The sequence below is a fragment of the Electrona antarctica genome (genome assembly GCF_951216825.1).
Source record: "Electrona antarctica genome assembly, chromosome: 16".
Lineage (NCBI taxonomy): Eukaryota > Metazoa > Chordata > Actinopteri > Myctophiformes > Myctophidae > Electrona > Electrona antarctica.
In genome coordinates, this window is record NC_136797.1 from 31,572,692 (window position 1) to 31,599,630 (window position 26,939).

Sequence of the window (26,939 nt, forward strand, 5' to 3'; positions counted from 1 at the left end):
AGTACCACCAGGAAACAGAATTTAGAAAAACAGTTTTACAGTCATTTTGTCCAAACATCATGCAAATCAGTACAGTAGTACACTACAGTATCCAGGGGTCATCAACATGTCCGTACACGGACAAATGCCAATGTGCACCCATATTCAGATTACCCAATACTTGCCTCTGAAATTGGAAATATTAGTAAAAAGTAAAAGCAGTAAAGTACCTAAAAATGTACTGAAGTAAGGACAGTACTTGAGTAATTGTAATTAGTTACTTTCCATGCATCTCCACGCACGCACGCATGCACACGCACACACGCACACACACACTATTGTAAATCCAGACACTTCACCTCCCATGTTAAACCCACTGCCTGCGTTTCAAAGCCAGCCTGCAGGAGCTTTAGCCACTGTGACATTTAGCTTCGGAGGCCAGACCCTCACCTTCAACTCCCTAATCCCTCTATTAGCTGGATTTGGCTGCAGCACTTTGGTCTACAGTGTACCTCCTCAGAGCTCTTCCTCTGGGGGATTCATCAGGCCTTTCCAGTTGGAAACGCACGCGCACATACGCACGCACGGTCACACGCACGGTTGCACACACGGTCGCACACACGCACGCACGTCACACACACATGTTATACTGTACATTTTAGGATGGAGTCATGATTTTGTGACTGTCATTTATACAATAGGTTTTGCAATTTTAACCCTCAATCCTAAAGCCACAAATTGCTGGTATTTACAAGCTCACAACTTGTGAGCTTGTATATCTGCTATTTCCGGTGTGCGACACCCAAGTATACCAAGAAGGGGTCTTATTGGAGAAACAAGAGTGGTCAAATTATGGGCATTACTTCTAGTTGTCGCTCATTCAACTCGTTCCGTGTCAGTCAATGAATAACGATGTGGGAACACACAACAAGGACTGGAAATAAAAAAGGGATATGTTAGTCTGCCGTTAGCTTCTGCATTTGGTGGTTGCGAAGGTGACATTAAAAATCCAAGACATGGGTTCTATTGCTCACACAGTAAAATCCTGAATGTTCATTTGACCATTGTTCAAATGAAACCACCACAGCTCCATTTGGAACCACATATTTTCAGTGTTTCACCACTGATATAGCAACATCATTTGGTATTTAGAAGACGTCAGGTCTTAATGGCTTAAACCCATTCTGGGCGGGAACCCCTTTTGGTGTTTTAACTAAGCATTATGTTATACTTTAGCTATTGAAAAATAGCAGATCTACAAGCTCATAGCGCGCCACCGAGTGGCGTGCTACGATCTTGTAGGTCTGCTATTTTTTTTAAATCGTAAAAATGCGGCACAAATCTTTGAATATATATTCTTTCAGAGCGAACGTTTTTTTTATTTCGACGTCAGGCCTAAATGGGTTAATAACCTTGAACAATATTGCAGCTGCATGGCTACAGGAGTGTCCTTGAACAGCCCTTTGTCTGAATGACAGCTGTCATTGTGTGTGTCTTGTGTGATATAGCACTGATATGTGGCCACTTATTAACTTATTAAATCTTCACAGCTACGGAAGGTATGTCAGTCTCATATGCCCCTTTTTGATTTCTGTCAGGTTGTGTTCCCACATTATTGCTGCCTTCCTAACTACTCCGCAATTCTTTTTAACCATTAAACAAAGTTTACGTACTGTATGTAACCATGGCTATGTGAGCGATTGAATCACTCCAATATGATATAAATTTCCCTCTGCCGTGCGAGGGATATTTATATCCAATATAGTGCTACAGTACATAACCACCATTTATCTTGTGAGGACCATGCAGGACAATTATTGTCCTCACAATGTCTGTTTCTCAAATTCTACACTTGTGTGGACATTTGCGGCCCTCACAAGTGTTGTAATTAACACTCCACTTACAACACAACACAGGCGCAAACCCAGCACGAGTGCTTGAGCACACACACCCTCTCCATAAGAGCTCATTTTTAGTGGCCATTTATTGTTTCTTGCTCTCCGTTTTTTTTTTTTTTTTTTTTTATGGCTTTGAGTTTACACTCGTAAGAAAGTTTTGTAATTGAATCGCAGGCCGAGACTATATTGCTCCATCTTTTAATGTCAGCAATCCAGTTGGAGTGCTACCTGTGCCATCTGTCTGCCATTGATCAAAAAAGCAGGTGGGGAAATTAAAGGATGACATATGGCCAGTGTGTGAGAAAGCAATGAAGTCTGATAAAGCACATGGTTCTCAAAGTGGTGGCCGCCGCCCCCCAAGGGGTGCCAGTTGGAAAGGAGAGTTAAAGCGTACGTCCTGGAAAAAGTTTTATTTGGGAACTGCTGTGATAAAGGATCAAGCTCAAATGACTTGTCAAACTATATTCATTCAATCTTTATTGCAGACTCACGGTCCAGAACACATACAGAGGAACAAAGGACAGTAAATAATAAAACAAATTAAAAATAGAAAAAATAAAATATACATATATACATACACAGTACATAAGCTCACAGCCTGTAGAGGCAGTTACGCCAATGTCTCCAAATCATGGAAGAGTACCTATTAGAGCTCTTCACAGGGTTGGTTAACAACCTGATGACACAGTTGTCAGACTCCTCTAGTCGACACATGCATTTGTACATTAGGTTTCTCAGAAGGGCTTGACAGGTAGGCACCCCCAAGTTCACAAATAGCTGACTGGCACTGTGCCATCTTGGTACCCTCATTAGTAAACGCAATGCATCATTATATGCAACCTTAAGTTTCTGCATGCTACTCATCTTGTAGTTACTCCACAGGTGAGCAGTATACAACGGTGTACAGAAAGCTTTAAACAGTGATACCTTGACATCTGAAGAGCAATTATGAAATTTCCTCATTAAAATGTTTGCCTGGGCATACAGTTTGCACCTTTGTCTATGAATGTCTTTATCATCTGTGAGGTCATCAGAGATATAGTGCCCAAGGTACTTAATCTCACTGCAGACCAGGAGAATGTTATCACTGAGAATAAAGTTAGGAAAAACTGCCTTTTTATCCTCTTTACTTCGCACAAACAGGATGCTACTCTTCTTGGCATTATACTTAATATTAAAGTCCACACCATACTGGGAACAAATCCTCAAAAGCTGCTGTAAGCCTGCACTGTACGGGGAAATGATAACCAAATCGTCCGCGTACATAAGATGGTTCACAACAGTATTACCAATAACACAGCCAGTTTTACAGAGGTTCAGGTTACAAGATAGATCATCCATGTACAAATTAAATAAAAAAGGAGATAAAATCCCCCCCTGTCTGACCCCATTCCCAACATGAAATGGTTCCGATGCAGTATTGCCCCACTTCACCTGCATCAGCTGATGTGAATACCAAAAGGCTAAAATCCTGATAATGTACTTGGGTACCCCTCTTTGGCTCAATTTAACAAATAACTTAAAATGGTTAAGTCTATCAAAAGCCTTGGAAGCATCAATAAAACATAAAAACATAGTGGAGTTATGACTCCTATATTTTGCTATAATGTCCTTTAACGCAAAGATACACATATCTGTTCCGTGTTTTCTTTTAAAACCAAACTGGTTGTCAGCTGTGGTTATATACTTTTCCAGTCTGTTCAACAGGATCTTCTCCAGCACTTTGGACAGTATGCTAGCTAAAGCAATAGGTCTGTAGTTATCCATATTATTAATTTTCCCAGCTTTATCTTTTATGACAGGTATGAGCAGCACAGATAACATGGAATCTGGTAAAACACCATGGTACAGGAACCCAGTAAGACATAGAGCAATAAGAGGGGAAAGTTTAAGACTGGCATATTTTAAATGTTCAGCTGAGATGTGATCCGGGCCGCATGATTTATTATGTTCTAGACTCAATATCGTATTGTATACGTCCTCCGATCTAACTGCCAGGTTCTCAGTGGAGTCAACCATATCAACCTCAAATGCTTCACTTTTAATACAGTTGAACAGATCATGATAGTGTTGTCGCCACAATTCAGCAATATTAACTGATCCACATACTCCATCAATGGAGGACGGTAAGGGTGTTTTACTGTTGTTTAGCACCTTGACCTCTTGCCAGAAATCAAAGCAGCTGTTGTTGCGCAGCTTTCTGGCCAGAGAGTCTGCCCTCATTTTATCCTCATTTTTTTTAATGAAGCGGACCGCATATTTATATTTACCATTTGTGGCTTGTTTATGTTCAAATAGGGTCCCCTGCCTGGGCCTACCTGAATCTGCCCATACTTTAAAAGCACATCTAGCAGCAGTATGTAGCTCAGTCACATGCTCATTCCATCCCGGTTTTATGGTGTGCACCTTTTTCTTACTCTTACATAAGGACTTGCTAGAAGCATTTAAGACATCAACAATAATATCATAAGTAAGGCATAAGTCTCTAGCATGTTGCTCATTTTTACAGTTGGTGTCTCTGCAGAGCATTGCATCTCTTGGTATTACAACAGAGGCTAAAGCTTGGTCAGTAAGCAAGGTATAGTGATCAATATCATTCTCACTCAGTTTTAACCAATCCAGCCTACCTGTGGAGGATTTATTGTTCCTCAGATAGCATAGGGATATTTTCAACATTCAGGGTCATTACGAATGGAATATGGTCAGAAGTGGCCAACTCATAGCAGATATTAATGTTGTCAAGAGAAGCATGGGCGTCCGCTGTGCATATACAGTGATCTAACCATGACACAGTATGCCATGCTTCACTGATGTATGTGTAGCTTTTCTCAGGTAGTAGAGATTTACTTGACAAGATTAGATTATTATCATTACAAAAGTGCAGTAAACATTTACCAAACAGGGATTTCTTATCTGATATATCAGAATTCAAGTCCCCCATTACATAGACACAGGTTGTAGTATTATCCTTAATGAAAGCATTAATAAATGCCAATCTGTTGCGAAATTCATCTTCATTTTGATATGACTCGTAAGGTGTGTATACATTTAAAATAATAAAAGATCTATTGTCATATTTTATCTCTATACCAATGGCCCAGTCAACCTCCAATCTTATCACTGTAACCACCGAATCATATTTACTGTGCCAGAGAATTGCTACACCACCCGGGATTCTACCTTGCACTATTTTATCCCGAAGATCAGTGGTGGACTCTCCAGCCCCATGAAAATATGAATGTAATGAGTTAAGTCTTTCCAGGTCTTGTTTAGGTAACCATGTCTCTTGTAAGCACAAAATGTCACATTCCTCCAAAAGTTTGTCAACAACGATCCGCCTTGCTTTGTCCCCGTCACTGTGCCCCACACGTAGGCCACGCGTGTTATATGACACCACCCGCATATTTCTATTTGGGGTTATGACTGCCGTCATGTCCATCCGCAGATGAATGATTCCCCAGTTGTACAGGAGCGACTACCGTAGTAGCTATGTTGACTCCGGCATGCGACCCACTAATGGGCCGTCTTGGCTCATAGTAGCGTCGGACATAAGTGCCCGCTGGCCACAGCTCTGGGTCATACATTTCTGACACATCCTTGCATTCGGCAGTGATGTGAAATGAACTAAACCGACTTTGTGCCGAGTCAATCTTCCGACAGGTTACTTCTCGGCCAAGTTTCTCATTGAGATAGATAGTTAGCGTGTTAGCTTCCAGCTGAGGGGCAAACTTAGTGGCAAACACACTCACCATTTTCGTGTTCACAACTTGGATGTTGGCGCTCACTGTGCCTGTGCCCACAATGCCAGTCTTCTTCCTCTCCCGTTGCTGTGGCTGTGGGGCTAGCCCACCCCGTTGTCGCGGTGCAGACTTGTGCTCAGGTGTCGCCCTGCGTCGGCGTCCTTCCTTCACGACACGAGACCATGTAGGAGACTTTAGTGTATGTGGTGTCACTGGTGTGGACGCTGAACCCGTAGCGTTGCCGAAGCCTCCACCAGCCACCGCCTCCTGATCAGCGCTCACGGCCGCTGTCCTCGCTCTCTTGCCTGGCGGCTCACTCCCAGCCCCTAGGTCCACGCCAGGGGGCCTCTCAATTGCTGTCAACCGGTCATCAATAGCCATGGTTGTTGCCCGTAAGCCTTCACATGCATCCTTCTGGGCTTCAAGCGTCATTTTTACACAACACATGTCCTTGTTCAGCTGTTCCATCCGTCCCAGTAACGCGGAGACATCGATGTGATCGTATGAGACCGGGGGGAGATCATCCAGATAGTGGGATACAAATCTTGGAATATTCTCCCCACATTCATTTAACAGCTTCAGGCACGCTTTGATATTGTTAGCATCCCTCTGAGCCCCTTTGTGTGCAACACATCGCTGCGTTGTTTGAGGGCACAACTCAAACAGCAGCTTCTTCGAGGCTTCGATCCACTCGGAGTTGAAATTGTTTGCGGCCAATAAAACAATGTCGTCATGATTCAGAGTTCGCATTTTAATAACAAGGAAGTTTAAAAGTTCATCCTCCACAATCACCTTATTATCAGTGGTTCGATAGACTTCAGGTTTAGTACGGCTGGAGGAGCTGGCTCCCCCACGCCAGCCTGCTGCCGCCATTCAGTCACAGTGGTATGGTGTCTATATTGTCAGGAACATTCAGAAATATTTGATTTAGATTGTGTGTGTGTGTGTGTGTGTGTGTGTGTGTGTGTGTGTGTGCGTGTGCGTGCGTGCGTGTGTGTGCGTGTGCGTGCGTGCGTGTGTGCGTGCGAAAACGGTAAACTGTAGTGTGCTGTACTGTACACCATACTGTACTGTACTCTGTACTATAATACTTGGTTCTGTACTGTACTATAGTCTGTACTGTGCTACTCATACTGTGCTGTAGTACTCGTACTGTGCTGCACTGTACTACACGTACTGTACTGTACTACTCATACTGTAATGTGCTGTACTGTACACCATACTATATTGCACTGTACTCTGTACTGGTGGTGATACACTAAAACTGTACTGTACTGTACTGTACTGTACTGTACTGTACTGTACTGTACTGTACTGTACTGTACTGTACTGTACTGTACTGTACTGTACTACTCATATTTGTACTCTGTGGTACAGCACTGTTCTGTGTACAGCATTGTACTCTGTACTGGTGATACACTAAAACACTCGGCTTCCCATCATACACCTGTGCTCAGTGTGAAACTCAACAGCTCCACTTTGTCACCTGTTGGTACAGACAGACAGACAGACAGACAGACACACAGACAGACAGACAGACAGACAGACAGACAGACAGACAGACATACAGACAGACAGAGGGACCCACATTGCTGTTCCATGGAGTGGCTAGCACCACTCAAAAAACTATAGAGGGTGCATTCATGAAGTGAGTGGCAAAGTGAGTTTAATGTTGTTTAATGCAATCTAATATGACTTTTCTGTTTGGATGTATGGGCTGTCAAGGCCAGAAAGTAGTTTTTGCCACTCAGTAGGTGTTCCCGCATAACTTACGGGTATGACAATGATGGCGTCACGCGCATACCCTCTATAATGTATTTAATTTTAAATGACTTGAAGATGTATTTAACATGATGTGTGTATCTCTCTCTCTGTTCTAGGGGATGCACAGTTCAATGAAGCTATGGGTTATCCCATGGTACAACAGTGGAGAGTGAGGAGCAACCTTTACAAAGTCAAACTCAGCTCCATCACATTGTCTACAGGTAGGATGCAGCATAAGCTCCAGCATTTTCAATAAGTATTATTCCATTCATGTCCATGGACACTTTGACCGTTGCCTTTTGTTCACAACTTCACATGCTTCTTACACTGAATGCAAGTCTACATTAAGTTTCAAAGCAATCTGGGAACCCATTTGGTTAAAACAAAGTGTGTGTGTGTGTGTGTTTGCCAACCAAATTTTGGTTGGCAAATGCGAAAGTGCAAACGAGCGCTCAATATTAAACCCTAGCTACACAGGGTTTCCTCTTCATAAATCCACGGGTCCGCCTGCAGTTCACACTCGAACCACTAGGGCCGAGTGTTTCAACGCTGAAGAGCCTCCCTGGGGGCTTGGGAGCACACCACAGGAAATTGGTTTGGCTCCTCCCCTTCCTTAGCCCACTTCCTCCCGGGTGCTTCTGTGTTTATTCCTGCTAACAACACTAAATGTATAAGGCAGTGGTACTGAGAGAGATTATTTTCAAAGTGAATTTGGTATACTAGTGCTAGTGCTTACTTACTTAGGCCCATTGCTCCCAGTGGAGCATATAGGCCATATACGACTCTTCTCCAACATAGTTTTGGGCTGTCCTTTCTGCCTCTCCCCATCTGATTCCCTGTCTCTTCAGCTCCGCCTCAGTGTCCCACCTCCAAGTGTTCTTAGGTCGCCCTCTCTTCCGCTTCCCCTGGGGATTCCAAGTCAGGGCCTGGCGAGTGGTGCAGGTTAGCGGTTTCCTCAGAGTGTGCCCTATCCCAGGGGTTCTCAACGTTTTTGGCCGGGAACCCCCGGAAATGCTTTGGCAATGTCTCGGGACCCCCACCCCGCCCCCTCCCGACCCCCAATATAAATTGACTGCTACAATAACCTTAAACCATTTTGGGCGGGAACCCCTTTTGGTGTTTTAAGCATTGTTATAATTTAGCTATTGAAAAATAGCAGATCTACAAGCTCATAGCGCGCCACCGAGTGGCGCGCTATGAACTTGTAGGTCTGCTATTTTCGAAAAACCGTGGAAATAACATTGTATTATTATTATTTATTTTTTTTGAAAATATTTTGGGGACCCCCTAAAATAATTTGGCGACCCCCCGAGGGGTCGCGACCCACGGGTTGAGAACCCCTGCCCTATCCAACCCCACTTTGGTCTCAGGATCTGCTTCTCTACCCGTTCCTGTCTTCCTCTCAGCCACAGATCCTCGTTCTTGATTTTGTTCGGCCACCATACGGTCCATCCCTCGTCACGGGGTGGTGGCTTGAGTACCTCAGTGACCCAGAGAGCTATGCCAGCTGGTGCACGGGCACATGGTAGGGTCACCATGCTGGACAGGTCAAAGGGTAGAGGTGAGACAAATTGGACCAAGAGGTTAAATGGGTTTGCATAGGGCCAATACCCCTACCTAGAAAAAAGTAAGTTACAGAAGCATCTACTGTATAACAAATCGAAACCAAGTGATAGTGCATTGCAGTAGTGGTTATTCATATTCAGTGTGCATATTTGCTGCATTGTTGAAAACCATGTTTGTATATTTAGTTACATGAATGAATATTCACCCCTCATAGGGTCAGCCACCTTTATGGAGTCGGATAACAATGACTATTAAGTACAATACAACAAGGTAACAACTAACAATACTATCATAGCCAGCTGGTTGTGGTGGTCAGAGTTAATGGACTTAAATCATAAATTGCAGCTAACAAACAAAAGTGAGCGTACACCCTCACTTTGTAGAGATATACTCCACAGTCCACACACGGAATGGAAACCTAAACCTACATTTTTCAACTAAATTGTTTCTGCAGTTCAGAAGAAGAAAAACAACAAAACTTACCAAAGAAGTCTTAAAACACAGATCATACATCAAAAAAACAATGATGGCTAGGGAGATGTTAAAGATATGGAAGAGGGTAAATGTGGCCATTGGGTTGTTTATTATAGGGAGAACAATACAGAGGGTTGAGGGTACAGTCAGGCAGTGCTGTGGGCCCAAACAAATAAATACAAGTCTATCTTATCTAATGAGAAACATTTTCCATTTTCCACGTTTGTGAACATTGTTCTCGAAGAGGAATGGCATAAGCACTCGGTTGATGAATTACATTAAAATCATGATCAGCAAGTGAGAACTGATTTATCTTTTCTCATATTCTTCAGCAGCGACCACAGTAATTGAACTGAATAGACTTGTACGGTCTTCAGTCTGCAATAAGTTTGCAAAGTTATGGCAGCATTGTGCTCATTTCCCCAGGGCTATATATGGCCCCTAAATATCTTACTGCAGAATAAGGAGGAATCTTGTCTGTTAACTCATTACATTAAGATCATTCAACCGTGTAACATCTTTAGATGTTTTTTTAATACTTGTCTTTGACATTTATTTCAGTCGAATTTGAGTGGTGCTATTAATCATGCAGTGACTGTCGGCATGATTGATTCATATTTTTTTGGCAGGGCAGTAACAAATGACATACCAAGATAATTAGTAACACTGAAGATAAGGTTACTGCTGAAAAACATACCAAAAATAAATGTATGAATAAAATGTAATGTTGTCCAAACTATATAATGGTAGAGTATGTATGTTAGTATAACTTATTATACAATTGGGATGGTTGTATTCTGTCTCCCTGCTCTTCTATAGAGACATTTAGATCGTGTCGAAGGTTATGTCTCACCTAGACTCAGGATCTAACACGAATTTGACAAGATTTGTTTAATCTCCTGAGCAAGCATTAGCTCAACGGTAAAAAAAGAAAAAAATAATAATATCAGCACTTGCGCAGGAAACCGGGTTAAAATCTGGGGTAGTAGAGGAAAGTTACAGAGTACAGCTTTAAGAGGATGAATTTGAGATTAAGAAGACAAACATAAAAAAATTGACGTGATTAGAATTATTACTGCGCCCAGACTATCAGTGCTGGCTCTTTTCAAACCTGCTCAGCAGTTCATAAACCAAATTGGACTCAATAAAACTGTCATCAGCTGAAATGAAATCTATTTGGGTGTACGGTAGGTGATTGGTGTAATGGTGTCTCTGTGCAGAAGACCTCACAACACACACAGGAATACAGCTCATTTAGGAACCGTAAGGCACCAATGATAAAACCCCTCAATAGTCATTAAACAGATTACCAAGGCAAAACCAAACATAAAACATTCGGTTTAGTCTGTTCTTATGCTATACAGAAGACCTATAGGGAAGGTATACTACCTGTGTTTATGATTATCTACAGTACATTGACATTCAGGCTATTGCCATGGATACATGTACGGTAAACATTTGATTGTGTGTTGTCCGTGTGGGCTTGTGCACTGGTGCTCTCTAGTGGCCAACTGTCATAGCTGGGATATCACCTGACGACCTGATAGTCTGGTTGTGTGGTGACCTATTTTTTTACAGTCTATGGTGGTGACATACCAAAACAGACCTGATAGTCTGGTTGTGTGGTGACATACCAAAACAGACCTGATAGTCTGGTTGTGTGGTGACATACCAAAACAGACCTGATAGTCTGGTTGTGTGGTGACATACCAAAACACCTGATAGTCTGGTTGTGTGGTGACATACCAAAACACCTGATAGTCTGGTTGTGTGGTGACATACCAAAACACCTGATAGTCTGGTTGTGTGGTGACATACCAAAACAGACCTGATAGTCTGGTTGTGTGGTGACATACCAAAACACCTGATAGTCTGGTTGTGTGGTGACATACCAAAACACCTGATAGTCTGGTTGTGTGGTGACATACCAAAACACCTGATAGTGTGGTTGTGTGGTGACATACCAAAACACCTGATAGTCTGGTTGTGTGGTGACATACCAAAACACCTGATAGTCTGGTTGTGTGGTGACATACCAAAACAGAGCATCGAAGCGTCTTTTAGACGCAGTGGTTCATTTTCATCAGACGTGCTTCGATCCTTCCTATACAAACTCATTGTAACTCCAAACTCCATTCTAACCATGATGGATTCATCAAAAACACCCGTTCTCGGTCCTGGCGACTGATATTGTCCTAATATGTGTTTTTTTATTATTTTCTTTGACTTTTTTTCATTTATTTATTTTCTAATAATTGTGTGAAATAATCCCTTCCTTATTCTGATAAAAAGAAATCTCTGTATTCTCTGCAAGCCCTCAGTTTGGTTGAAGCCATCGAGCCTACTGGTCAAAGCTGGGACTGCAGGCGGGCCCGTGCATGTAGCACGAGGAAACCCTGCGCAGCTGGGGTTTAACATTGGAGCACTCGTTATAGCACTTCCGCAACATGCCAACCAAATGTTGGTTGGCCAATATGCGGAAGTAGAGCGTTCTTCCGGGTGCTTCGAAATGCCACTGAGCAACCATTGAAATGAAGAGCAGGGGGCGTGGCACTGTCGCTCCCCGTCCGCACTCTATCCTTTATAACTCTTCTGATTCTCTCCCGTCTCCTCCCTGGACCCCCCCGGCCTGGCAGGCTTCTCCAAGGTGCTGAAGACCTTGTCGGCGGAGAGCACGCGGGAGGAGCTGCTGGCCTTCCTGCGGCAGTACGGCAGCCACTACGTGTCGGAGGCGCTCTACGGCTCCGAGCTCAGCTGCAACGTCTACTTCCCCAGCAAGAAGGCCCAGCAGCAGCTCTGGCTGCAGTACCAGAAAGGTGAGCCTCGAGCTGCCGGCCGACCGCGCTGCAAAGAAGTTACCATGTGTATCGTTGCCGTCGCACAGAAACCTCTTATCTCCACTTGATCATGCTACAGCGTCACACAAAACTTTAAAGCATTAAAAGTAACCAATCAAAGCAAGCTCAAACTAGTTCAAAACACGCCACAAGTTTTGTGCTTGTCGATCTGTTACTTTAAATCGATATGTTACTTTCAATCAATATGTTACTTATGTTACTTATACTTTCGAATTTTTTGAACTGAAACATAACAGTTTTGGACATGTGGTTTTTCCACCCAACAGAGACGAACGGTATTATACTCAGGAATTGTACTTGAGTCCAATTTCGAGGTACTTTACATTACTTTTACATTTTTCAATACCACTTTTGTTCCACTAAATCTCAGAGGCAAATATAATACAATTATTATTTTGTAAAACTTTTAAAACCTACTGGCTACTGTGTAGATTTTGAGTACTACTACAAAACATACCATTAAGTTAACCACTTCAGTATCTTATACTTATACTGGTATTAGAACATAGCTGATCTACAAGCTCACAATGTGTCGCATCACGGCACGTTGTGAGCGAAATCGGCTATTTTTCAATTATATGCATGCAGTGAAACGAGTGTCCAAGTTTTTGTAAAAGTAGCAATACTATTATCTAGATTCTAGAAAACGTAAAAGTCCTGATTTCAAAATTGTACTCGAGATAAAGTCCAAAAGGAATTGGCAACAAAATGTACTTATAATACCGCTAAAGTATTCATTATGCAGAATGGCCCATTATACCAAGTTACATTATTTAATAATGTATTAATCACTTTAACATCACTTTAATGTTGCAGATGGTAATGGTGGGGCTGATTGTAGTTACTTTATGAGCTGTTGGGTGGCCTAACCTATAATAAATTATAATACATCATACTTTAATTGATAAAGTGACTAGGAACTAAAGCTGTAGAATAATTGCAGTGGACTAAAAAAGTGCAATATTTGACACAGAGATAGTATAAGTACAAACATTTAAACACTCAATAAAAAGTAACTTAAAATATACCCTAACCACAATGCTACATTAAATTCCACCATTGGTGAAGGTAAAACTGCATTTGTATTTTTGAGATTTTTTTTTAGAGAAATATAGGTTTATTGTGTCTTGTGTTCAAATGGAAAGATTAAGAACAAGGATGGTGGCCAGGTTGTGACTTAGAAGGGTATTTAGCTCTGTATTGGTGTGGAAACATGAGTCAAATTAGTTAGTAGTTTACCATCACTAGCTATAAATGTAAAATTACCCGATAACAAAATACACCAGAGTGGAAGCAGGCCATTTGCAACTGCATTTACAGTAACAAAGAAGGATGATGAACAGGTACACTGGTGTTTTTCTTCTGCATTTCCCCCAAATCAATAAACAGCAGCATTTAATTATTTGCTTCCTTCTTAAAATGACTTCCTGGTTAAGAAGCCACATATGCTGCATTAATTTATTTTAACACCACTATGAATGATTTCACCAGAGAATGAATAAGGTGAACAGGCTTTACTATTAACCATGATACCCTCTACACTTTACCACTACACTTGGTCCACTCCCCCCCCCCCCCTCATATACAGTATGTGGTTAAAAGTGTAGACTGCAACAGAGAAATGGTAAATGGTGCATTTATATAGCACATTTTTCCAAGGCGCTTTACAGAGATTGTGCATTACATTCACCCATTCACACACACATTCACACACCGATGCCGGAGGAAACCATGCAAGGCACCAACCTGCACATCGGGAGCAATTAGGGTCAATTAGGTAGAGTCTTTAGGACACTTCGACACCAAGTCTGGGGGAGGGAGCCCAGGTTCGAACTGGGAACCTTGCGGTTGCCATCCGGTCACTCTACCCCTGAGCCACTGCCGCCCCATATACAATTAGCAAAGAAACACAAGCTTTATTTCTGTATTAAGACAGCAAGCTTGTTAAGACACACATTTGATGAACGTTTTCTAATATAACTGCCAAGCTTGGTGAAACATGTTTATACCGCTCGAGGTCAGTTGTCATTTAAAACACGGACGTGTAATTAACTACAGGCGGCCGTAAATCACACTTAACGGAGTATTACACATTTTCATCACTGTCTATTGTTGCAAATAAGCAATGCCAAAGAGGGGGATTTGCGCACGGTCCTGTCGTACCCATGACACATTAACACACATGTACATTTCCCCCAGTGATTTGAATGACGTTGACTGGCAGCTTTAGTGGCGAGAGTGAAAAGAACGTTTTGATCTTTACCTAAGTGAATAGGTTTTGTGAATTTGTAAATAGGCCTATAGCCTTTGTTTTTCTTTTCTTTTAGAGCTCCATTCCTGGCAGACATGCCCCTATTTGATGTTTTATTGCACAGGGTAAGAATGGTTAGTCTCTTCTATTAGCCTGTGTCGAGGGCTTTTCTTTTTTTACAGCATTGCCACGGTTGGCACCCATGGGGTCACACAGTGCATAGCCTCGGAAACCCAGACGTTTTATTTCCTGGAAGAAAGAAAACACAGTGCATAATTAATCATACATATGTTTCCATGGAACACTATAACCAAGGATAATATGCAGCAACAACGTAATTTATTGCTTTGCTCTGTAAATCAGTTCTCTAAACCTCGAATTACCAACCATATGGGCAAGGGGGCCCACTGGTGGTATGTGAGGATATTGCAAGTGGGTCCCTGAAATAATTGGCACAACACTTTAGATTTTAATGTTTTTAATATAACATTAATGTATAAATAATAATAATGTAAATTTTATTTAAAGGTACATTTCACTTTCAAACAAATTTGAGGTCATTTAAACATCTATTTTGGCTTTTGTGAGCACCCCAGACAGTTTTTAAGTTGCTTGATTCAGTATTTAGATATTTGATATTCATTTTAACAGACACATCCCCTTCGTATACAAACCCATTTTAACTATTGAAAAACACCCGTCCTTGGTTCTGGTGACTGATATTATCAATGTGTGAGGAGTATTTACCCCAAAACATTATAAAATATGTTAAAATGAATCCTAAACATGTTTGAAACTGATGTATTTTCACTGATACTGATAAATAGGAAGAAGGTATGCTATACTTGATCCAAGCAAGAACAAAATCAATTGATTGGTCAACTGGTGGTCAGCCGGCGAACACTTTCCAGATTGTCATGTGGGCCCTGATCCAGAAAAGACTGGGGAACCTCTAAACCAGGGGTGCCCAAAAGGTAGATCACAAAGGCTGTGCATGTAGATCACATGACATGCCCCTAAAGAGTATTTAATTTAAATATATTGAAGAAAAAAAACGATTAAAAAAAAAAAAAAACATTTCTCCCCCTTTCCCATTTCCCATTCCAAGTGCATTTGTCTTATACTGTACAGAATGTAACACAAACTCTACTATTCCGAAGCCCCCTCAGGTACATATTTAAACTATTTTCAGCAATGGTATAATAATTGATTTGGTGGGTAGATCTTGCCGAGCTGGTCATTTTGAAAGTAGCTCTCAAGTCAAAAAGTGTGGGCACCCCTGTCTAAACAAACTAAATTATTTAAATGAATATAGTCACACGTGCAATGAAGGAAAAACACAATATACAACTACAACAAATGTAGATCTTTATCAATTGTTTATTGCACTCATTTTTAATCAACAATACAAACATGAAATGTGGACTCAGGGATTCACAGCCTCTGATGAAGGACTTGTAGTTAACATCCTAAAGGACACATGGTGGTTTGGTTCGGCTCACACACACACACACACACACATACAGTACAGTGTTATATACACATAGTTACACAATCCAGTAGTATCAAATAATCCCACCAACTCTGAAGAAAGAGAGACAAGGTAATAACACCCCTCGGCCCCCTCCCACAGTATTATATCACTAAAACCATGAGAATATAGTCTCTGTCGGGTGGACATACAGTATGTCCAAAACGGTTACTTTTTGGGATTCTAATTCAATGGTAGCAGCTAAACGCGTCGCTTCGCCCCACCTGCAGATCAATGGTAGCAGCTAAACGCGTCGCTTCGCCCCACCTGCAGATCAATGGTAGCAGCTAAACGCGTCGCTTCGCCCCACCTGCAGATCAATGGTAGCAGCTAAACGCGTCGCTTCGCCCCACCTGCAGATCTGCTACCTTTGATGCTTTTGTGTAACGCTGTAGTAAGATCACGTAAGGCGTTAATTTACGAAGAAAAAAAAACACGAAAAAAGTTAAAATATGGATCTAGGCGTTTCTGCCAGACAGCGACCATATGCACAAGGACACTTATTTCCTAGCATTTTATGCCGGCGATTCCCAACCATGTAGGCCGCCGCAAGGATATTGCAAACTGGTCCCCCAAAATAATAGGCAAATCACTTAAGATTGTATCAATAATATAGCATTAATATAAAAAGTACTTTATACGTTCTTGGTTCCATTGATCCGTGCCGGAACACAATCGATTGATTGATCATTAACCCATTGACCTGAGGCCGATTCTACAAATGCCTTCTAAATCAGTAGTTCTCACACTTTTTCGTAATTCAAATTATTCAATATTTTTCAACCACTTCTAAAATGACACAGATGCTTTCCCGGTTTTAATGGGTTAAGATAAACAAACATGCTCTGAAAATGGCCACCCATCATGGCAACTGAACGCGTCAGCCAATAAGTGACCAGATGGGTGGGCCACAAATGATTTGTGAGATTTCCAAGTAGGCCCTGATCCGGAGGAGGTTGCGAACCTTCCATATTTTAGCAAAATACGGGGACAGACATACCCCGGTATTGAATTAAGCCAGATTTATACGATGGTGTCATGCACTGAAAATAGCAGGTCTACAAGCACACAACGTGTTGCATGGGGCCATAGGCGGCAAGCTGTGAGTTTATAGATCTGCCGTTTGCGACACGCAATGCCGTTGTACGATGGAGCATACATTAAGCATTACACACAGAGATGTGTGGAATTTATAGATAGATGGTATAGATAACAAGTTTCTGTGTTCAGTGGCGTGCACAGATACACTAGGGGGTGCTAGAGCACCACCTGCCCTTGCCCTCTGGACAGCAATGTGCCCTTTTTGTACAGTGTACAGTATGTGGACCATGGTGACATTGATCAATTCCTGATAAAAAAAAGCTAATATATTATTTATGCCCCCAAAATCTATAAATCTCACACTATTACTATTAAGGCAACCGGCCGGTTCCACGCGCTGCACAAGGTGCCCTTTTTTCACTTGAGCACCTGCCCCTCTAAATGTGCACGCCACTGTCTGTGTTGATACTCAACACAATGTTCAGGGACCATTTGAGTTCATGTTAACAGAGAAAAAGTGTTAACCCATTTTGGGCGGGAACCCCTTTTGGTGTTTTAGCTATTGAAAAATAGCAGATCTACAAGCTCATAGCGCGCCACCGAGTGGCGCGCTACGAGCTTGTAGGTCTGCTATTTTTGAAAAATCGTGAAAATATTTATTTCAGAAAACTGGACGATTTAGAAGAATTTTTTTAAATGTTGAGGTCAGGCCTAAATGGGTTAATGTAATGGCAAGGTTGCCTTGTAGGCTAGACAAGTGGTTCGGTGGGTCCCACATGATTATTATTTATCTTTTTAGCCGATCTAATGCGAGTCGTGACTCGTGAGCTCGTACAATATTTCACAATATGTACTGTATCTGTGGTACCGAGTCAAACAAAATGTAATGCCCCAAGTTCCAACGCCTACAATTCCAAGCATATATCGCGGTGAGAGGTCCCCAGTTAAAATGTAATCATTGTTGGGGGTGGGTGTCACGGCCTGAAAGGGTTGAGAACCACTGGGCTAAACCACGTCCTGAATTGAAATCCTTTGGTGACATCATGACAAAACATGGCTTCCTGTCATAATAACAGTGTGTGTATATATATATATATATATATATATACATACATACACACACACACCTTTAGAAATGTCTCTGACTTCACATAATAGTGATGCAAGTTAATTGCAAATTTTTCTCCACTAAAGAAATCTTGTTCCCCCCACAAAGGTTATAAAAATGCATATTCCATGTTTCTTTTATTGTTGTTTACGGCTTGAAGTGTTTTGCTCTCCTGTATTTATTTTTACGTTACTGATAAATAATGCCCCAGGTAAAGGGTCTGTGGTCAGTTGTTGAGTTTGTATGATTACAATTGAAACCAAGGGACTCTCTGATCTACTCTTGAGGGCATGGAGTGAAATATAATTATAACTCGTAGAAAAGGCCTATTTAGGATTCGTAATCAAGTTCATCAATCACAGTAATGAAAATGGTGTGTACGTCAATGCATAATTACTCGCGGAATCAACATCTGCAGGCGGCAGACCGCGCAAGATTATACACTTTAATGATAGCAGGGTTTTAATAATTAGCTCCTTTCCTATTATTTAGGCCACTGATTGCTTTTGACTGAAATATGACTTGCGTTATCATCGTCACCTGATAGGAATTTGTTTATCTTACTAAACATCACGACTGTATATAGTTATCATTAATCATTTTTCATATCGTCTCGGACGGTCAAGTGGAAACCTCAAAACTGTTACTTTTCAGGATGCACATTTTTAAATGGCAAACGTAGCAGATCTACAAGCTCAAAACGTGTCGTTTATCGCCGCTTCGAGCTTGTAGATCTGCTACTTTTGATATGATGAAGTAGGGCGTTCATTTCCGAAATAAAAATTAGAATATGGATAAGAGGTTTCTGCCCGACAACAGTGATATACAGTATAACAGGATTTGAAAATGAACAATGTCACACCGTTTAATATCTTCTAAACCAAACACTTGCATTATTGCTGTCTTAAGTATACTTGTCACATGTGGAGTACCACATCAGTGGCACAAACAAGAACACATCAACAAATGTTAATGATACATTTGTTTAGCACACTTTTCATTAGAAAGAAAACTCCAAACTGCTACAAGGGAAGGGCCGTAATGATGAATATGCATGTGTGCATGCACCCACACACTCGCGTGGACGCACGCACATGCGTGTGCGCAGGGTCAAATCAGGTTGACCAGTAAGAAGTTCAAGTGAAGGCTTTTCTATACAACACATTAATGTTGAGGACATTTAAACCACTTAGAACCGATACTTAGTTGACTGTATTCACCATCCTGTTTTTCTACACCTCCACTAATATCTTTGCTGAAAATAGCCGAGAGCTTGTAGATCTGCTATTATGGCAGAATGTTCCCCCAGACAATAAGGTTCATGTGGTTAAAAGAAGCCTGAACCGGTGTAACTTATGTGGTCAGCCATAGTCACATATGCACTGTGTAACTGATGTGGTCAGCCATAGTCACATATGCACTGTGTAACTGATGTGGTCAGCCATAGTCACATATGCACTGTGACCAATTGTGAAGCTTGTGGAATGCATCCAGGACGGGTGTAATACAGTATGTTGTAGTTTCTACACCAGTGGTTCTTAAAGAGGGGTCCAAGGATACCCAGTGGTCCTTGAGGGTGCTCCAGGGGGTCCCTAGCTAAATGATTGATAGTTAGGAACCATCAAACCAAATGGACCCTTACAGGTCTATAACTCTGAGAGTTATGGGGGGGCTAACATACTGTCCTTGAAATAAAAACAAACGTTTGAGAACCGCTGTTCTACACTTATCAGGATCCTCCTGCCAGCGCTGTTCTGGATTACACGGGAACTTCTGGATCCCAATGAGGAACCCATTACAATAGCACAGGCTTGAAGGGAGAAGGTTAGCTCTTCATGTGCAGGGAGAGACTTTGACCAGTTGCTTTACAGTAGCCATACAGTAGATAACAGATAAGGGTTGAAATGTAGGTCTACGGTTGAGACTATACATTGGAATGAAATGTCTTACTGTTGGACTTGATGAGGCTTGCTAAATAGGAGAGTTTTGGTTTCAGTGTTACCGAGCAACCTTTACATCTTCAAGGCGTAGTCATTGAAACGTAACGAGGTAGCACAGGGTTTCATGTACAATTTTGTGCAATTAACGTAGCAATGAAATGAATTCTCCACCTAGCTGATGACCGCCAATGTGTAGTTAGAAACAAACTGAGGATGGGAGCTGAGGACTCACACCGTGATGCTACAGGAGATGAAGAATACCTGGGACACTTCAGTGCGACAGGTTCAGTCCTGCAAGACAAAAGTATGTTAAAACTCAAATAGGGTTGCATTTCCACAGAGTTTGTGGGAAATACTTAGAGTATTATATTATTTTTTTTAAGCCCATCCCGATTAGATTCAATAACAATCATATTTTCTGCAACACAAAGAATGTCAACATTTGGCTGACTATTTTGCTACTTGTGCCATATACCCCTGTCAAAGCTAACATTATCATGCATTACACACAGTGATACTAACTAGGAAGGGTAATTTGTTGTCCATATCTTGACAATTTTTTATGTTGAGTCAAAGACAAGTTAAGACTTCTGATAATTTTTTTGCCAGGTGTAAAGTACTTAGAGCACTGATTGACTCATGAAAATCATCAGGCAGGAGACAGCATGAACGCTAGACAGGTTAATTGGGCCCAAAATGCCTGGGAATCAGGAGTAATGGTTTTTTATGATCCCCTGGAGAGTGTCATTTGGAATGCAGACATCGACTTTAACCCATTAAGACCGGAGACCAGATTTTACAAAATGTCTTCTAAATCATGACAGTTTTCAGTGGTTCTCAAACCATTTCATGTCAAGGACCCCCAAAATGACATGTATTTGGCTGCTGACCCCCATCTGAAAATATGTTGTTCCAGGGACCCCCCAGGCCAGAAGTAAAGTAAAGAGTTAAAACGTTTGCTGTGAAAGAATATATATCCAAGGATTTGCACACGTTTGTGATTTTTCCAAAATGGCAGATCTACAAGCTCGTAGCTCGGCACTCCACGCTGTGAGAGCTTCTATATCTGCTATTGTTGAATAGCTGAAGTTCAAAATAATGGTTAAAAGCTAAGGCGTTCCAGCCCAGGTCTTACTCTTAATGGGTTAAAGTAAGAGATTAAACTCATGATCCACATTATTGACCTTAGTTTATCAGCTTCTCATACACTCACATCCAGGCGGTCTTTTCGCTCTAGCAGGTGGAGGACCGCCTCCTCTGTATGTACGTGTAGACTTTGACACAGTGGTCCGACGAGTCCAAGACTAGCAGCTGTCCTTTCTGAGTGACCGTCACTCCGACAGGGCAGGTCAGCCCCTCGTGGATGAGGACGTTGTAACCGCCCTCCTTGGGAAACTGGAGGATTTCCTTCCTCCCGCTGTCCGTCACCAACAAGTCCCCGTTGGAGTCCACGCAAATGCCCGTGATGCAGTGGAAGTCCTCCGTCTCCGAGAAGCGGGTGAGCTGCTTGGTCACCTGACCGTCAGCGCCCACCGAGGCGATAGAGTTCAGGGCCAGGCCCTGGGTGAAGTAGACCCTGCCGGCTGCGTCACATGTCACAAACTTTGGCCGCACGGCAGAGCACAGTTGACTGCAACTGACCACGCCGACGTTGCGGTCCACAGCTAGGCACCACAGCATGCCGCCCGCCACGTCGGTCACCACAAACTGACCCGATGGCATGGCGGCAATGCCCCAAGGTTTGATCATCTGGTTTTTGTGGCAGGCCACACAGTGTCCATCCATGGTGTAAACTTTTACAGAGTTGTCATAGTTATCGGTGACCCCGATCAAGCCGTGGTGTGTGACTGCGATGGACAGGGGGATGAGGTTGGGCAGGTCAGCCCCAAGGAAGCTGAGGACAAAGTTGTCAATGCTGCTGGCATTGCGGCGAATCTCTCGCTGAAAGCCCTTGCGGTTGAAGATCTGGATGCGGTAGTTACCGCGGTCTGCCACCAGGACCTCGCCTTGTGCCGTTATACAGATGCCAACGGGCAGGTTGAACATTCCAGGCAGGTTCCCTTTGCAACCCATCTTCTTCACAAACTGGCACAGCTGGGGACCTGGCTTTCCTCCGGCTCCTCCAGACGAGGGCCCCCCTCCATCCATGGACTTAGATTTAAAGCTGCCCGGTGAGGCACATACCTCCTCTTCCACAGCTGCCGCCATGTCGACGTCTCGATAAAGATCCAGTGGAGCTTCTGCTCCACCGCCTGTGGCGCCCATTGCTCCAGCACCCTCCCCAACAACACTCTCGAGTCCCAGCTCCAGGCCACTGCCCTCGTCTGTATTCACAGTACAAGTGTTGGTGGACAACTGACCCACGTCCAGGGTCTTGGTATGGTCTGCTTTGCAAAACAGCGGCTCTTGGAGCTTGAATGTGACGGGGAGGCTGCTCTTCAAGTCTAGTTCTGCCTCGTCATTACCGCCGTCATCATCCTCCAGCAGGGCGATGTCACTCTGCTTCATCCGCATAGCCAAGTAGTCACAGCGAGACACCACCTGCACCTCTGCAATGTTGAGAAGATACGTCTGCTCCTCCAAGATCTGCCCGTTCAGCTTCTCCAGCTCCGCCATGGAGGCCGTAAACGTTCTTCGAGAACGGCTCAACTCCTCTTGCAGGCGCAGCTCAGCGGTCGCATAGTCCTGCTGCACAGATCGATATTTGAGCCGGAGGGTCTTCGATACACTGTCGATGCATGCCTTCCTCCTCTGAATCTGACCCATGGCTTCACGGAGAGCCGTCATGCTGCTGCGTAGCTCTTTGCGTCGCCGCTCAGCAGTGGCTCTAATGGTGTGCACAGAATGTCCCTGGTGTAAGTGATCCTCCTCTTTGCAGAGGTCACAGAGCACTGCGGAGCAGTCGTGGCAGTACTGGCGCGGAAGGCGATTGCAGCAGGATTTGCACATGAGTGCGGCAGAAGCACTGTAGGAGCTGGCACAGTCCAAGATCCTGAGAACGGTTAGGTTGTCAGCCAGCTGGGAGACGCTGCTCATACGGGAAACTTTGCTGCAGAAAGGGCAACGCACGCCATTGATGGTGCTAGCCAGCAGCTTCTCCAGGCACAGTCGGCACACCGTGTGGCCACACTGTAGGAGCTTAGGCCTTGTGTGGTGCGGGTTGTACGTCTCTAGACAGATGGGGCACTCAAGAACCTCCCGCATCAAATCTGGATCCAGAGCAGAGGATGCGGCCGCCATTGTACTGCTTACCCCTGTGTGGAATAGATACGAAAATTAGCCACTTAAAGACATACAGTATATGCTTAGTTGTATGATGAATAGTGAAAATAGCTTATCTACAAGCCATTGTATGAGCTTGTCTGTCTGCTGTTATATTTATGAAAATTTGAGTTTGAGAATTTCCGCATATAAAGAGTTAAAGACATGCCCAAAATGGCTGTAAATGTGTTCATCTTTTCTTTTCCTTTTTTTCACCTACAGTATGAGAAGATCATATTCAATATAGTGTTCCACCATGTAATAGGATATATTCCATTTTATGCGATTTTGTCTACATCATTGTATTTTAAAGCAGTTTCAAATAACTTAGCTCTCACTATACGGTAGACATGAGAAAGACTCCACTGCATCAACTGACAGAACAAATTTATTTGATGTACGTATATCAAAGAATTATAGTCAGCGTCATTATTTATGACAGACCAAACGTTGCAACTTTGCTAAACCAATACCATACAGCTTTCTTACTGACAATGCTGCAATGCAGTGGAAGCCAGACTATTTGAAGATTGCCAAATATAATGTTGGAGAGAGATAGTTATGGAAAGACTGCAAAAAGTGTTTAATTTATCCATTTGTAACTCTGAGAATGTACACATGTAGCCAAATGAACACTTCAGTTCTGGGTGCATCTGGTTTGTACATTAAAGTTGCAATTTGGAATTAGTTTAATGACCAGAACGTTATTTTCACCAGTCTGTATAACTTGCACATCTGCAGTGCTTGGGTGGGGTCTCTCATCCATTGATAATTTTAAGAAACTTGAGTCGGGTAGGACACATACTTGTTGACTTTATGAGCACATCTCTAACAAGTGGGTATTTTCAGCATAGTAGTAGAAATGTGATTTATCATAGGCCTACACATGGTGTCTTAACACCAGAGGCCTGGTTCAAATCCCATGTAGCAGTGGTTCTCAAAGTGGGGTCCGGGAAGTCTTTTAGGGGGTTCTAGGGCAGTGGTTCCCAAACCTTTTCATGTCAAGGACCCCCAAATTGACACCAATTAGCCCGCGGACCCCCATTTGAAAAGACATGCCAGCCAAGAGAAGATTTTAACAGCTCTAGCAGTGATTCTCAACCAGTTTAATTTCAAGGACCCCCCAGTTTGACATGCATTAGTCTACGGACCCCCATTTAATGGCATTTCTATCTCTGAGACCCCAATTTATATTGTAAAATCAATGTTAATTTAACTCTTGAGTGTAAAAATGGAACCAATAAGGGTCAATTTGGTTCCAAACTATCATTTAGCTGGGTACCCCCTGGAACTCCCTCAAGGACCCCTGGGGGTCCCCGGACCCCACTTTGGGAACCACTGTTCTAGGGTTCCCAGCAATCAGTTTAACCCTATCTGTAAGCTTTTGTATGCGAACATTTTTTAATAATGTTGAAGCATTTTAACCTAATCTTGTATGGGGGTCCCTGACACAAAACATTTTCAGATGTGCGTCCACGGCCAAATACATATTCGTTTGTCGCTTGACATGAAAAAGTTTGAGATGGACTGCAGCTTTAAAGTGGGGGAGTGTAGACCTAGAATGGCTGTGATTTCAAGTACAGGTACATGGAACATACATCATGAAATATATGTAATATTACAGCCAATGATTCTAGGGCTATCAGTAGGGGTACTTTTCCTCCACTGAGCACACATAGGCTAATTATGTGGGCCCGGGGCACACAATCGACACGTGCGTTGTTGGGTAATAATGACAGTGACACCTGGAGGACATGTGCTACAGTGCTCCCGCTCCGTGTGTGAAACTCGTGGGGAAAAGTGGATATATTTAATAAACACACGTTTTCTGCCAGCACTTTCACGTGAATATGAAACTGGATGACAGTCAATAGTCGACCCCAAGTTGCAGCAATTAATTAGTGGGTGAGTAGCCAGCTGTTACACTGCACGACTTTGAACGATGACTCACCGACACGGAGGAGGGCATATATGGGAGTGGTGACAGTGGTCTGGTCTCTATGGCTCTGTATATGGAATACAATAAATCAAATGTATGGAAAATAATGCACAGCCATTCTAGAGGGCTAATACTGATGTATAATTGTGCAGGCTACCTGGGAAGTGACTCGAATAACAGGAAGTGCTTGCGAGCAAGCAGGCTAGCCTATGCTAACAAGCTCTGATCTCTCAGTGATAACACGTAGGATAGGACAGTGGTTTTCAAACCTTTTCATATCAAGGCCCATTATTTAATCTGCATTTGAGCCACGGACCACCATTTGTGATGAGATTTAGCCTTGCAGACACAACTAAAGAATATGTGTATACATATCGATGCTGCATTGATGTTGGTGCCATTAGGAGAGATAACAGGCAAACGTTGATCAAAATAACAATTATTTTAGTTGTAAATAAGTAATGCAGATGTTTAAAAAATAATGTAACTCTTGGGAGTGTAACATGAAACCAAATGGACCCGGAACGTGGTTTCTTTATCAACGTCTAACTAATACAACATGACCTATCCATGTGTAATAATAACAATATCAACGACAGTGTAATATAATCGCAGTCGTCGTACTTTTTTTTTTTTAGACAAAGGAGTCTCGGTTGTGATGTGTGGGGTGGGTTGGCTAGACCGTTATAAGTCGCGTGCTAGTACTGCAATAGCTTAACAGCTACAACAACAAACAGGAGGCCTCCTCCGAATTCTCCCTCTCTGGCTCAGTGGTGCTGCTCGGACATTAAGAGGCTTTTTGGCAACGATGTGCTTCGGAATTAAAATATATGAGCTATTTTTGTCATCACATTCATCAGTGAAAAAAGTTGAACGCTTACCGTTTTCATTCGACGTACAGTAAGTAGAGGTAAAGGGGCGTACAGTCTACAGTGACTGTGCTCCTACTGTGTGTTGTTGGGGGGGGGCAGACAAGCACACGTACACTGCGGACGCGACGTGACGACGCGAAAATAGCAGATCTGCAAGCTCACATCGCGTCGCCGTGCGACGCGATGTGAGCTTGCAGATCTGCTATTTTCGGCGCTCGATATGGTCGCGTCGGTGTCATCACCACGCTTTTAGTTTCAGCAGTAAAACAAAAATCGCCCTGGTTTCTATGCACTGTTCAGTACTGCTTAGTGCTCAGGTCCGGTCTAGAGCCCGCCTACCGTGTCCAGTTAATTTGTACGCGCACACTTGCACACAGTTTCAGTATCCGCTACAGACCGGATCTGCAAGTTGCAAAGCGAAATGATCCCTGATTCTAACTCTCCAGCCAAGCTAAAATAAGCTACAACCCCACAGATGTTTTCATTGGCTCCCCCAGTGGTGGAAAAAGTACTCACATTTTTACTTACTTAAAGTAAACGAAAAGTAAAAGTACTCACTAGTCACTATGCAGAATGTCCCATTTCAAAAGTCTTCAAATGCATGAATGTCTTTTGAAAATGGCAGATCTACAAGTTCACACAATGGGCTCACACAATGGGTCACATTGTGATCCTGTAGATCGGCTATTTTCAAATGGCCGAAATGTAGGGCTGAAG

At 42.8% G+C, this 26,939-nt stretch overlaps 1 protein-coding gene across 2 annotated transcripts in view; it reads left to right on the forward strand.

Annotated features, from left to right (window-relative positions):
* astn2 (astrotactin 2) overlaps window positions 1-26,939 on the forward strand; it is a 530,329-nt gene that overhangs the window by 423,844 nt on the left and 79,546 nt on the right. The window contains exons 15-18 of one of the 2 annotated variants that reach the window (XM_079524727.1): window positions 7,498-7,602; window positions 12,058-12,237; window positions 20,326-20,454; window positions 21,391-21,581. In XM_079524727.1, coding sequence (XP_079380853.1) covers window positions 7,498-7,602; window positions 12,058-12,237; window positions 20,326-20,454; window positions 21,391-21,458 — 482 coding nt within the window. In that variant the 3' untranslated portion in view covers window positions 21,459-21,581. Of the gene's footprint in view, window positions 1-7,497; window positions 7,603-12,057; window positions 12,238-20,325; window positions 20,455-21,390; window positions 21,582-26,939 lie in introns of those variants that run through there. The other variant, XM_079524726.1, reaches the window with a different exon arrangement.